General features: G+C 39.2%; 1 protein-coding gene across 1 annotated transcript in view; it reads right to left on the reverse strand.

Annotated features, from left to right (window-relative positions):
• Positions 1-6,107: 6,107 nt before the first annotated feature.
• Positions 6,108-12,640, reverse strand: part of LOC119576288 (YEATS domain-containing protein 2-like) — a gene marked incomplete in the record, with an annotated part of 20,537 nt that continues 14,004 nt past the window's right edge. The window contains 6 exon segments of the mRNA XM_037923890.1: positions 6,108-6,770; positions 7,119-7,285; positions 7,376-7,555; positions 7,696-7,837; positions 9,182-9,362; positions 10,558-12,472. Coding sequence (XP_037779818.1) covers positions 6,573-6,770; positions 7,119-7,285; positions 7,376-7,555; positions 7,696-7,837; positions 9,182-9,362; positions 10,558-12,472 — 2,783 coding nt within the window.

Raw genomic sequence — 12,640 nt, forward strand, 5'->3', positions numbered from 1 at the left:
ATATATATATATATATATATATATATATATATATATATATATATACACACACAGATACACACACACTTTTTTTTTCTATGAATTAGATATTCCTCGGTAGCTGTTAAAAAGTCGAAAACCTTTTCCAGGAATTACGTGAATATAATATGTGACATGTTGTATAACAGCCAATTGCTTTATTTTTCACTGATTGATAAGCGTTGTGGATATTTGCATATTAGAGCATGACTCTTGAAAAATACGTAAGTCACTCAGCTAAATTTGTTGATTTTCTCTTATACGTGGTGGTATGAACGGGGGACTGAAATAAAAAATACAAGAAAAAAGTAATAGCATAACAAGGAATGATATTGCACAAAGCATTATGAATTAATGTATAGTTAAAGGATAACAAGAAGCAACATTATAAATAACAAAATAACTTCAAATACGAACATGGCACACAACTGCCTTACAAGTAATGGTAGTGATTAATGGTTACTGGTTTAAAATAAATGTGCTGGACCCCAAGGCCATACAACACTATCGCAAATTATTATGGCGAAAAAAATAAAATAAAATTAGTTATTGGAATATAATGTATAAAATATATAGCTTGTACAGCACCATGGGATAGTATGATATTGAAGGTAAAGTGGGAGAGCACAAGGAATAAGGCGGGGATCAGTAAGAGGGAGGAATTGGGTTAAGGGCGAAGGGCCATTAAATCAAATGGAGAGTATCTATGCTATTGAAGGGAAACAAGTTGTCAAAGGAAAATATGGGAGATTCCGTGTGTACAGTGTGGCATTCGGGCCGGTGACCTCACCTCGCTCCCCCCATGCTTCCTCCAGCTGCTTCTATGCTTCCTCCAGCTGGAATGGTCACTACTTATACCAAGGATGACCTAGGCCTCGGAGAGTTCGTGTTAAGCACCTGACGCGGTAAAGTCAGCTCCCCCCTCTCCCTCCGGGCAGCTGACTGCGACCCGCATGCCGCCATACCCATAACTAGACATGTCTCGTGTGTTCTTATACTGCATGTGTCAACTCTTAGAAATAAAGAGTGAAAGCCGAATACCAGTATCAATACCCCTGCAGGCCAATGTAATTGGGTTCTATACCTGATATATCTGGTGGCAGCAGGGCCGTTGCATCCTTTTGGCATGCAACACGAACGCACTACCAAAGAAAATCCGACTGCTAGAAGACATGTCGAGGAAAAAAAAACACGTAAGTACACGTTTGGGCCCCCTTTCTTATTTCTTTTCCCTTCTTCTCCCATAAATGTGTTTAGCCGTTGTTTTATTTGTTGGGTTAAAAGGTGCTAATGACAGCAAATGGCACATTCTCACACCATTCCTTCACCTCAGATCTCATTTCTGTGTGATCGAGTATGCAATCAATAAACATGAATATCATTCGTTTGTTAATTAATTATTTTCTCTTGTTTTTAGAGATTTATATTGTTTCATCTGCAATGAATTTAACGCATTCGTGATTTTATCTTATCACGAATATCATTTCATTTGATCTCATTCCTCCTCTTGCCCCGACCTGACCTCCCTTTTCTTTCGCTTGCGGTCACTTTGGAAGAGAAAAGGTTGTTTTCCCGTCTTGACCTGACCTTTCTCTTTTCCTGGTCGGTGGCGATAGAAGGGTCAATATGACAGCTTGGCTCCATGTAATTTGGTTGTTTTGTTGACGCCTTAGGAATTAACGATAGCATTGTTAAATTGCTTTTTGGTGACACGTTCTATCGGTGCCAGAACGGAGCTTGTAACGCAATTTCATAGAAATTCATTATTTTGAATATAGCGTAGGATCTTCCCCCATATCATAGTGCACAGGATTGCCCAATATTGCACCGGGGTTGCGTAAACGCCTAATAGATCTGCGTTCCATCATTCGAAAGTAGGTAGAATAATAAGTTATATAAGTAGGACCCGCGGCTACGTCCGTTAATTAATGTAGGACTAGGGTTTAAGCTAAAATCATTATTCGCTTATTGATCACACCTTTCTCACCCTCTTGAAGTCGCTTGCATGTTTTGGGTATACCCCAAGCGTTTGTGTGATTCATGAAAATTTATATATCCTCAGGGAATTTTGCAAGCACCCATCACAAACACGCAGAAGAGAGCAGGTTATTTATATTCCCTGGCTCGAGTCATATAAAGCATTTGAGTATAGGATCCCCCCCCCCCCCCCGTTAATGAAGTCTGGCATACCTAGCTAGTACAGTGGTAACGTGTCGGCCTTTCATCCGAGGTTCGCGCCCCGCCCAGGCACGAGAAGTTGCAACTGTCGCCTGGAGGTTACTGCTGTGGCTGGGCACCACGGTGGGCAAGGACTCGGTTCCGCCGAGTCAGCAGCAGCTGACGCACGTGAGCAAAATCAAGCAGACAGTATGTCATGCCAAGAAGATCCATTGTAACAAATGGAATCAAAACCAAACTTTATACTTTTAAACTAGACATGTACCTCAGCAGTTCAGATTTCTGACCCCCAGAAGATTTGCTTGTTAAATAGCTTGCGAATATTTTTTTCATGTCACCATTCATTCATGCGTACATTCTGTCACACATCATTAAATGTTGAATTCAATGTGGTAGTTGAAATAATTCTAAATAGCTAGCATTGCTATTTTACTTCAGTTTTTTTATAGTGAACATTCATGTTTGTGAATCATTCTCGTGTGAGGTCACTCTCGCCTTCCCTCTCATTCACGCTAGCTGTCACTCATGCACACATACACACACACATTCACCTCACTCACACACGCAGGACAAAAGACACTGAACCTTTTCATTAATAGGATTGGTTGCTGTCTTAGTGCCGGCGTAAAGATTTATGATGCTTCTCTATAGCCCGCATTTTTGTCTGTCGGTTCGAGTGGCTCATATATGATGTACAAGTTACATCTATTTCTTCTCTGTGTGACGACTGTGGTTCGAGTAAATCCTTGAGGATTGCCGATGTCGTTTCCCTTCTCTCATATCTATCAGAGACGGTTGGTAGTTCAAGCCAGGTCCATGCGGATCGCTACTGACGTCTCCCTCTTCTATTTTCTTCTTTATTTTTGTGAAAATAAAACACAAAATGAAAAAAAAAAAGCAAATTTTTATAAATCACCGGCTACTGGTAGTTAACACCCCCTCTTCTCTGTTACCTTTCTTTTTCTCTTACTCTGGCCCTTACGTGTATGATCTGGTTCCCCAACTATATATTGCAGTCGGACCGACTAAGGAGGACCCTTAGGATGCTGTGAGAAGGATGTCATCAGAAGATCGCCATAGGCCTGCAGCCAGATGTTGTCAGAATAGGTGTTAAGCCGTCCCAAAATGTAGTGGACGGGCGTTGCCTGCCGGACTCCCTGTAGATCCATAGAAGCACCAATAACTTGCCGCAGCTACCAGTTGCCCCAGGATGCTGTGCATAGGCAACGCCTGGCGGACGCCTGCAGATCCAGTCAACTCCAGGAGCTCGTAGCACAGGTATCAGCCGCCCCGAGATGCCACCCCTGCCCCAACACCCATAGATCCAGATATTACGAGGACGTGTGGACACAAGAAGGACCTAGACAAGTTCTGTGAGGACGTGTGGACAAAGACGCTGCCGAGTTAGGCCTGGGCCAGGACTATGAGGAGTTCTAGACGAATCCGAAGTCAAGGAGGACCTGTGTGAGACTTTCGAGGACATGTGGACATTGAAGACGGACAGATTACACCGAGGACCAGGAGGATGAGGACGACAGGGACAAGCAGCCACAAAGATGCAACAGGACAACACATGCGAGAACAAGATGACCAGCCAGGTTAGGTCACCCTTGAGGCAAATCTAAGACGCCTCAAGGGCGAGGCGTGAGTAGGTGGCTGAGCAATGTACAGTGTGGCATGCGAAACTGGTGACCTCACCTCGCTCCCCCCATGCTTCCTCCAGCTGCTCCTATCGCTTCCTCCAGCTGGATCGGTCACTACTTATACCGAGGATGACCTAGGCCTCGGAGAGTTCGTGTTAAGCACCCAACGCGGTAAGGTCAGCTCCGCCCTCTCCCTCCGGGCAGCTGACTGCGACCCGCATACCGCCATATCCATAACTAGACATGTCTCGTGTGTTCTTATACTGCGTGTGTCAACTCTTAAAAATAAAGAGTGAATGCTGTTAACAAGTATAAATACCCCTCTGCTCACCATTGTATGAAGGATGAGAGCCTTTTACACCGTGAGGATGTGCAACAGGTTGGGTGATCAGGGAACAGAGGACAAGTGAGGAAAAGCAAAGGTACGGGCTGCAGTAAAGCTGCGATAAGACAACAAAATATGTGGAACTGAAAGAGGTGACATTATGTAGGCAATCAATGGGTAATAAGGGTAGAGATGTCGGTGAAGTAAGAGAAGAAGAGAATATGACAAGGAACCGGGGGAGGGTGGTGAGGTATTAGGAAGAATGTAAGGAGGGGAATGATTCGGGGAAAGCCAATGTTGTGACAAAAAAATCATGTGTGCATCCAGGAGGAAGCAGAAAGGATAATGAGGAAAGAGGGGGGGCGTAGATAGAGAAGGGGAGGATGAGGGGCAGAAGGAAGATGAAGAGGGTGAGAGTGGATATCGGCAGTCATTTTGAGTCTAGAGGGAATGGGAGGAGAGAGATTGCAGATTGGAGGAGGCAGAAGAGTGTTTCTTGGGTCATGTTTGTGAAGGTTTGGATGTCGTCGAGAATTTCTGGAGGGGGGTAGGGTGAGATCTGTGAAACAAAGGTTTCTTATGTGAGGAGAAGAGACAGGCATCTGAGGAGCAGAGGAAGAGGTAGATGTAGAAAATTATGTAGTAGGAGATGGAGTGGAACGTCTAGATTGCCTGGTGCGACAGGTAAAGTGAGAAGGAAGGTTAGGCACCGGGGAAGTGGTAGAGATTGGAATATCTGGATTTAGAAGGGCAAAAGAACATGACAGGGAGAGAGGGTTAGAGGTGGGATGGTAATGGGTACTGAGGGCGATGCAGTGACATCTTGGGAAGAAATGGGAGGAACAGAGCAAAGGACAGTGTTGGAATAGGTAGCGAGAGAGAAACCTCTCGTTGGCATGCATTTATCTGACCTCGCGTAGAGTGAGGCCAACTTTGAATCTGAGAACTGCTACCTCAGACTCGAACTTGTAGGCAGGGCAACTCCTGTAAAATACATTACAGGAGCCAACGCTACTGGCACACGTATGTTGTTGTGCAGAGCAATTTGAACAGCCAAGGCCAATTTGGGCAGAGGGCAGAGGGCAACGGACTGTGGAGTGACAGTGCTTGGCAATATAAACTTCATAGGGGTGATGTCTACATGGTAATCTCGGCAATATTGGTGTAAGACTTACGACAGTCTCAAGGGGAATAGTGTGGCACAGCACTGTTACTGTATCATTGTCAACGAGGCAGCCAAGCAAGTCGTTTCTGCCCACTTTAGAAAGTGGGCAGAAGGGATTGGAGAAGAGAATGAAAAGGAAAAGGATAGAAGAAAATACCATGCAAAATTGGTTGAGCTGAGGGCTGAGGCCTAACGTAGCTGCGATACCCAACATTGGGCCTCAGTCCCCATCTCCAATCCACCCCCGCCCAACTGTCATGGGATTGGGGGGCAAGTATTGAATATACAAGCAATAGAGCAAAAGTATCACCAGAAGAAGCAACTTTAGCAAAATTTATGATACCATCACAAGTAGCAATCTAAATAACAAGGTGAAAGGTAACATGGAAAATAATTGCATATGTAGTGTCAGAGCAACCACTAATTATTTTTTCTTATTTCTTATTTTCAGTGCATTCTGCTAATGTGTTATAATGCTATGGGGGGTACTGGGGGTACTGTATATTTATTTTTTCTGTTTGCTTTGCTATTTCCATGCTGAAGGAATATTCTGAAGTAGACTGATTGTCTTGTTCCATCATTGCTTTTGAACTACCAACAAAAAGTTTAGAACCACTACCGTTATACTACAGTACTTTATGTATTTAATACATATAGCATCTTGATGCAGTAAAATATGACAGCCTTTGCAAGGTTGCAGATTCAGTGTTTTTGCCATTTACTAGCAAATGACAGACAAAAAAATGAAATACTCTCTCAAAAGTTAATGAAACAGTCATACCCTGAGTCTTTTATTCTTATAAGGATTTTTAACAATGAAACTTATAAATCATATCTAGAATATCACAGATAGTTATGGAATTTTATGAATTACAGATGAGTCAACAAACAATTTACAAGTACATGAACAATATTACTCATATATTTAAGGAAAATACAAATGATAGAATCAATTTTGATTCCTCATTTAGCATTTCTCATTATATGATTATTAACCATGTGATCATGGAATGAGTCTAATGTGAGGAACTAGCCAACAATACAACAAAAGAGATCCTCCTGGTTTCAGTACAGTTTTAAACAATAATATACTGATTATCATTTTTAACTGTGGGTCCTTCCTGCCTTATCTTTTTGTTTTATCTGTTACATGTAGAACTATAACAGCTTTTTTTTAAATATTTCATGATATCAGAATAGATCAGATCTTTAAACATGAAAAACACTATATTGCATCTGAAAATTATGAAAGGCTACCGAGTCCATAATTAGTGAACAACTGGAACTCCTGGCGTTTTCTAGTTAAGGCTTTTAAGACATGATTGTGTGTAATTTCCTTTGGAGGAACAAGAGGTGGACTATCAGAGGTCTCCTCTGAACTATCACCCCAGGCCTCACTGTGAGAAGACCGCAGTAAATCCTCCATTAAGTTTAACATTGCCTGAAAACCAAATACCATGGAAATGTCAAGTAAAAAAAAATGTCCATACAAATGTTACCACAGATACTGCAAACACTGATACAAAACTGTTTATCGTTAGGATGTATTACTGTTTAACTTTTTTTTCTGACACATTATTAGTTACAATGAAAAATTTTAAATGCCTAAATTTCCACAAATTTTAAATGCCTAAATTTCCACAGATTTGATCACATGAATGAACAGAAAATAAATCTGTAAAGGTTTCAAAATATTATACAAGTTAACCTGAACTAGGTTTTAAAAGTATGCTGATCTAATATTACATTAATTAATAATCTTCAAAACCAAATGATACACCATACAAACCTTCCACATAGTTGCACGTGCAACATCTGCTCTATATCCAGGTGCGACCTCTTCTGAAGTTTGATTAATTCTTAACTGTGAAGCTAAATGTCCAACCCATTCACATCCATCTACGGTTTCTTGATCCTCCCATGCCATGAAGACTGACTGCTCCTTCCGTGGAGAAGCTGAAAGGATAATGTTAAATTTTTAAATGAAAACAAGATATGAAAATTAGGCATGCAACTGTTCACATGAAAATCTTATTATAATTTTACCTGAAGACTTGTGAGGAGATCTGAGCTCTTCCTCCTCCGCAGTTACTGAGACTACATCAATATCTTGGTGTGCAGAACATCCAAACTGTTGCTCGCTGTTACTTCCTTCTTGTTCTTCTAGATTTCCAATGTCTGTAATTGTGCTAAAGACCTGCTGTTCTAATGGTAAAAAAAGTTTATCTGGAAAAAAAGAATATACATTTTAATTTCTATAATATATGAATATCTAACAAGAGAAACAAAATGTCCACTAATCAAATCTAAGTGTTTTTTATTTACGTCATTTCACATTTGAATTGCACTATGAAAAAAATGCAAACCTGTTTGAAGCAGAGGTCGAGGCTCTACTGGAGTATATGCCTGACACCTTGCCCATGCAACTATTCTGTTTGTGGTCCACCAATTGCTGCCTTCTATACCACACTCACTTAAATATTTTCGAACTTCCCTTGCCCTCTGAAACTAAAGGAAAACACACAATATTATCTGATGTGACTGAAGATTTGATCAAAGATGAAACAAGAATATGAGGGGGGGGGGGGGGAATAAAAAAACAGAGAGAAAAAAAAATCATACCAATCTTTCAAAACAATTTTTTGGTGACAATTCACTTCAAGAGGACTTTAAAATTTGTTTTTCATGCAAGAAATAAATAGAAGCAAATAATACAAAAATTCCCAATTATACAAATGAACAACTAATACATGAAGAACATAAAAAAAAAAAAAAAAAAAAAAAAAAAACTTTAAATCCATAGGTACCAGGTACATGAACTGTCCTATGTGGTTTTCTTTTATTGACAAATTACTCACAGATACCATCACAAGGACAGCCCCCAAATCCTACCTGATCTCACATATTATATATACGCCATCTGTGTAATTCTTAAAAATAATAATAATAATAAAAAATAAAGAAAAAAAGAAAAAGAAAATAAAAACAAAATAAATAAAAAATAAAAATAAATAATAATAATAATAATAATAATAATAATAACAATAATAATAGTAAAAATAATTATAAATAAATAAATAAATAAATAAATAGATATCTTTGTTGTTAACATTTATTTATACTTATTATCAATGAGTTACTAGCAATATTTGTAGTAATAAATAGGAAAGGTTTTCAACCCAAAAATTCAAGGAATAGTATACAAAGGTGAGTTCCGGTTTGTCTAGTTACTGACTCCTTGGTGGCTAAATGCTTCTTCAGTCATCCATGTGCAGATAAATTTCATAAAACTGTCCTGGTTTCAAAAGATTAAAGACAATGGTAAATTAAAAGAAACTATTATCTTCAATATGCTGTACATAACTGCTTTGGAATAAAAGTAAGCAATCACTACAATTATGAATGAATTTTTGTATCATAAATCAAAGATATAAAATTCATGCATATTCTGTACAGGAAAATGTATGGAGCCTTAATAGTGTTATGGGGACTGTCTGGCCTGGCATGTGCTCCCATGGTCAAAATCAAGTTAAAGGGAGTTTCATTCTCATCCATAAATGGGAAGAAAAAGAACAAATGTGTTTACACTGCAGGGTAACTGGGGTAGTACCACAAGTGTCTGATCCAAAATTTTTCCTCATTTTCATATATGTTCATTCTAAAGTGCCTTACAGCCTTTTTATCACAACATTTGGAGTTACTTATGTGTAAGCAAAATTAATTAACTAAAATCACAGTGGACACTGCATGTATATACATGCCATCCTGGCTTCAATGGGTTAATGACAATCTGCCTTCATGTTATCCTCTAACCATAAGCATAACCTAACATGACACAAAAATGACACCAACCTCTGCTGCTCTCTGCTTTCCAAGTGGCCAAAGCTTGAACTCTTCTATGGATCCTGCACAGAATGGCAAAATGCATTTATTTATCCACTTGTTTGGGGGAGCCACAAGGGGTATGGCTCTTACCCACAGATTTATACATGCATCCAGAGATCTGCAGGCTTGACAAGTGGCTTTTAATTGTCTGCAACAAAAGAAAGAAAAAAATCATGGCTTTATTTACTGCTTATAATAAAATAATTATTAATTAGTTATCTTACCCATTGGATCCAGGTGACGTGACCATAACATCCTAAAATTTTTGGCTTGAGGCCTGGGTGATGTGAACATGGAAAAATTTGGCTAAGGGTTAGGGTGACAGGAATAAGCTGAAGGGTGAAGGACTGACCCCACAATGAGTGAATAAAATATTTGGACAGTGATTAGACTCAGTGGGCACTTAGGAAGCAGCTCTTGCATTATTTCCATTGTTAAAGGAGTGTGGAACATACCATCTGGAAGAGTGCATACTCCAGAGAGAACACTATTTCCAAGTAATAGACTACCTACAGACATGATATACAGTCTGTGCAAGGAAAACATTCTTTTACCAACTTGATGCAGCATATGAAATGAAAAATATAGATTCGAAAATAGCAAAAACACAAGAAAAGATTATGCAAAAAAAAAAAGAAAGAAAGAAAGAGATAATAATATTGCAAAGGGGATGCCAGGAGTCTTGACACCACACACAAATGTTCATGTGCACCCAGCCTACATGCCACACACCTGGAAGAGTTGCCAATCAGGTAAGACTAATGCCCTAATATTGGGCCATGTGCTGGCAGTGAAGCACCTGGATCCATCATATCTGTCACCATATATGATATACATTTCACATACAAGTTTGCGAATATTTGGTATTTTTTCCCTCAAATGAACTAGTAATACTGAAAAAAGGTAGAGATGAAAGACATTACAAATGTTGGATGTTTATCATTTCCACTCTTACTGTTAAAAAATTGAAGAAGTTAAGCAGAATCTTGCCTGGATTTCCACAGGTCACTTCTAAATAAAGTATATAATTATGTGAAGACTGCCACCTGCTATGACAACAGCAGTTCTTTGCTAACTACTATTATATTTGTAGCAATCTACTTAACAGTTCAAGGCACTCTAATATGTTTTACATCACTAACTCCTCCTAAAAACCATATGACCAGCAGTTTGGACAACATCCATATTTGGTAGCTATAAACTTTTGTGGCAGAAAAAATAAAAACATTAAGAACATATGGTTAATTTTCTTTACTATTTTTTTCCCCTTCTGGGTGTCTCTAACTTGCATATTACATATTGCATAACTACAAATTTATATCAAATTAAGTTTAATTCCTTACCTTATCTGATCCTCCCATTTCTTTGTTGCACTGACTTCTTGGTCTTCACTTGAGTTTTCTGCAACTTTATCAGGTAAGCCTATAACAGGGGGACCTATTATTTTTCCTGAAGTTTTTGCTGAAGAACTTTTTAGAGTTGTGGGAATACTTGTGACTTTAGTTGAGACATTGGTGAAAACAGGAGTAGTAGCTGTAACCCCAGCAGTGGTTGTAATACACAACGGCTTTAGCAAAGTTCGAACAGTTGCAGGCGTTACAGATGTAACAATATTACCACGAAGCAGTGACACACCTGTTACTGCTATATTTTTGCCTGTACTTCCTGTTGAAGCAGTATTTGACAATGTACATAAGGTTCTATTGTTTCCAGCACTTCTTACTATGAGTGGTGGTAATTGAAGTGTTTTTCCACTCTGAGCTGAGCTACAAACGACAAGTGGAGGGTGTTGTGTGACTGTATTCTTTCCCTGGCTAGTAACTAATTGTAGACCTCCTGATCCAGCCAAGATGCGTCCACTTGGCATCACAACAACACTTGCTCCATCTTTAATAGCTGCTGTTGTACTAGTACTGGATGTTGCAAGAATACATTTGCTAGTGGGTAATTCTTGTGTCACAGTACTAGGTTTACTTGCAACAGGTATTGTTAAACCCTTTGCAAGCTGTCCTGCTGATATTAGCTGTCCGTTATTGGTTACAAATCTTATATTAGCTGTAGATATTGCTTTTTTTACAATCTTTGCTGTTGAAGACCCTCCAGGCTGTTTATCCTGAACAATCTTGACTGGCATGAATTGCAAATTTGGCTTTTTAATTAATGACGACTGATCTGATAACAACTGACCCTCTGGAGATTGTATTGATTGCACTAGTTCACCATTTACATCATTTGTTTTACTCAACAATTTTTTCACTAATGCAGGCTTCTTGTCTTTAAGTCCAGCTTTTACAAGAAGTTGCTGCAATGCGTTTTGTGAAAGACTGCCAGCAGACACTCGGGCAACAGTTTGCTTACCCTGTGTTGTCAGAGTAAGTTTGGGAATACTCTGGCTACCACTAGATGGTAACTGGCCCATTACCACTTGACTAGGTTTGACTGATCCTTTATTTGGTGAGATATTGAAGATCTTAACAGGAACACCTGAACCTTTAGAACTCTCCTGTCCATTCTCACATTTTGTTTCACCTTCTACAGATTTCTTCTGCTGAGTAATATCTTTTGATTCTTTTTGCACTTTCACCAAATATTCACTTTCAGGATTTGAACTTGCTGACTGCTGTGACCCCTTTGGCTCTTGTTGCAGTCCAGTTTTTTCTACAGGACTAACTTGCTTGTTATCCATACTACCTTCTTGGCTTCCTTGTATTTTGTTACCAGTTTGTGCTATCTTTAAAGCTAGGGAATACATATGAGCAGGAATGAAATAAGGCACCAAACGTCCATCAGGCTGACGTACATGAATCTTGCACACTTTACCCTGAGCACCATTGACATTACTACCTTTTGCAACTGATGCACATTCCTTACTTTGGAGTGGTTCAACTATTTCTGACTTTCTTGGTAAATGCATTGCACTACTTGTTTGTGGGTTTTTAGCATGATCTGCATTAAGATGGGTTAAGATGTTTTTGCCAGATGCACTTGATGTGCATGTAACCTTATTCAGTCCCTCTATCTTATCAACTGTTTCTTGCAGCACATCTTCAGTTTTAGCATCTGAACCAGCTTTAGTACTATGCATAACAGTAATATTTTCTTCAACTTTATGTGATACAACGCCCACCGCAAGTTCCTTTTCAAGATTTGCAGGGCAATTCTCCTCTTCCTCTGATACACCAACTGAAGGCTCCATCTTTGTTTGAACAGCATTTTTATCTTGGTCATAGACCCAGATATCATACCAATTCTCCTGACCTATTGAGAAGTAAAATTGCTATTTCAGTTTCATGCTAGAAGTTTTTACAAACTCATACCTAAATGGCAGTAGGGGGAACCATCAACACCTTTAATCAGTTTTTCAATATACTTCACAGAGAGAGAGAGAAAGAGGGAGAGAGTAGAGAGAGAGAGAGAGAGAGAGAG

The sequence above is a fragment of the Penaeus monodon genome, chromosome 8 (genome assembly GCF_015228065.2).
Source record: "Penaeus monodon isolate SGIC_2016 chromosome 8, NSTDA_Pmon_1, whole genome shotgun sequence".
NCBI classification, from domain to species: domain Eukaryota; kingdom Metazoa; phylum Arthropoda; class Malacostraca; order Decapoda; family Penaeidae; genus Penaeus; species Penaeus monodon.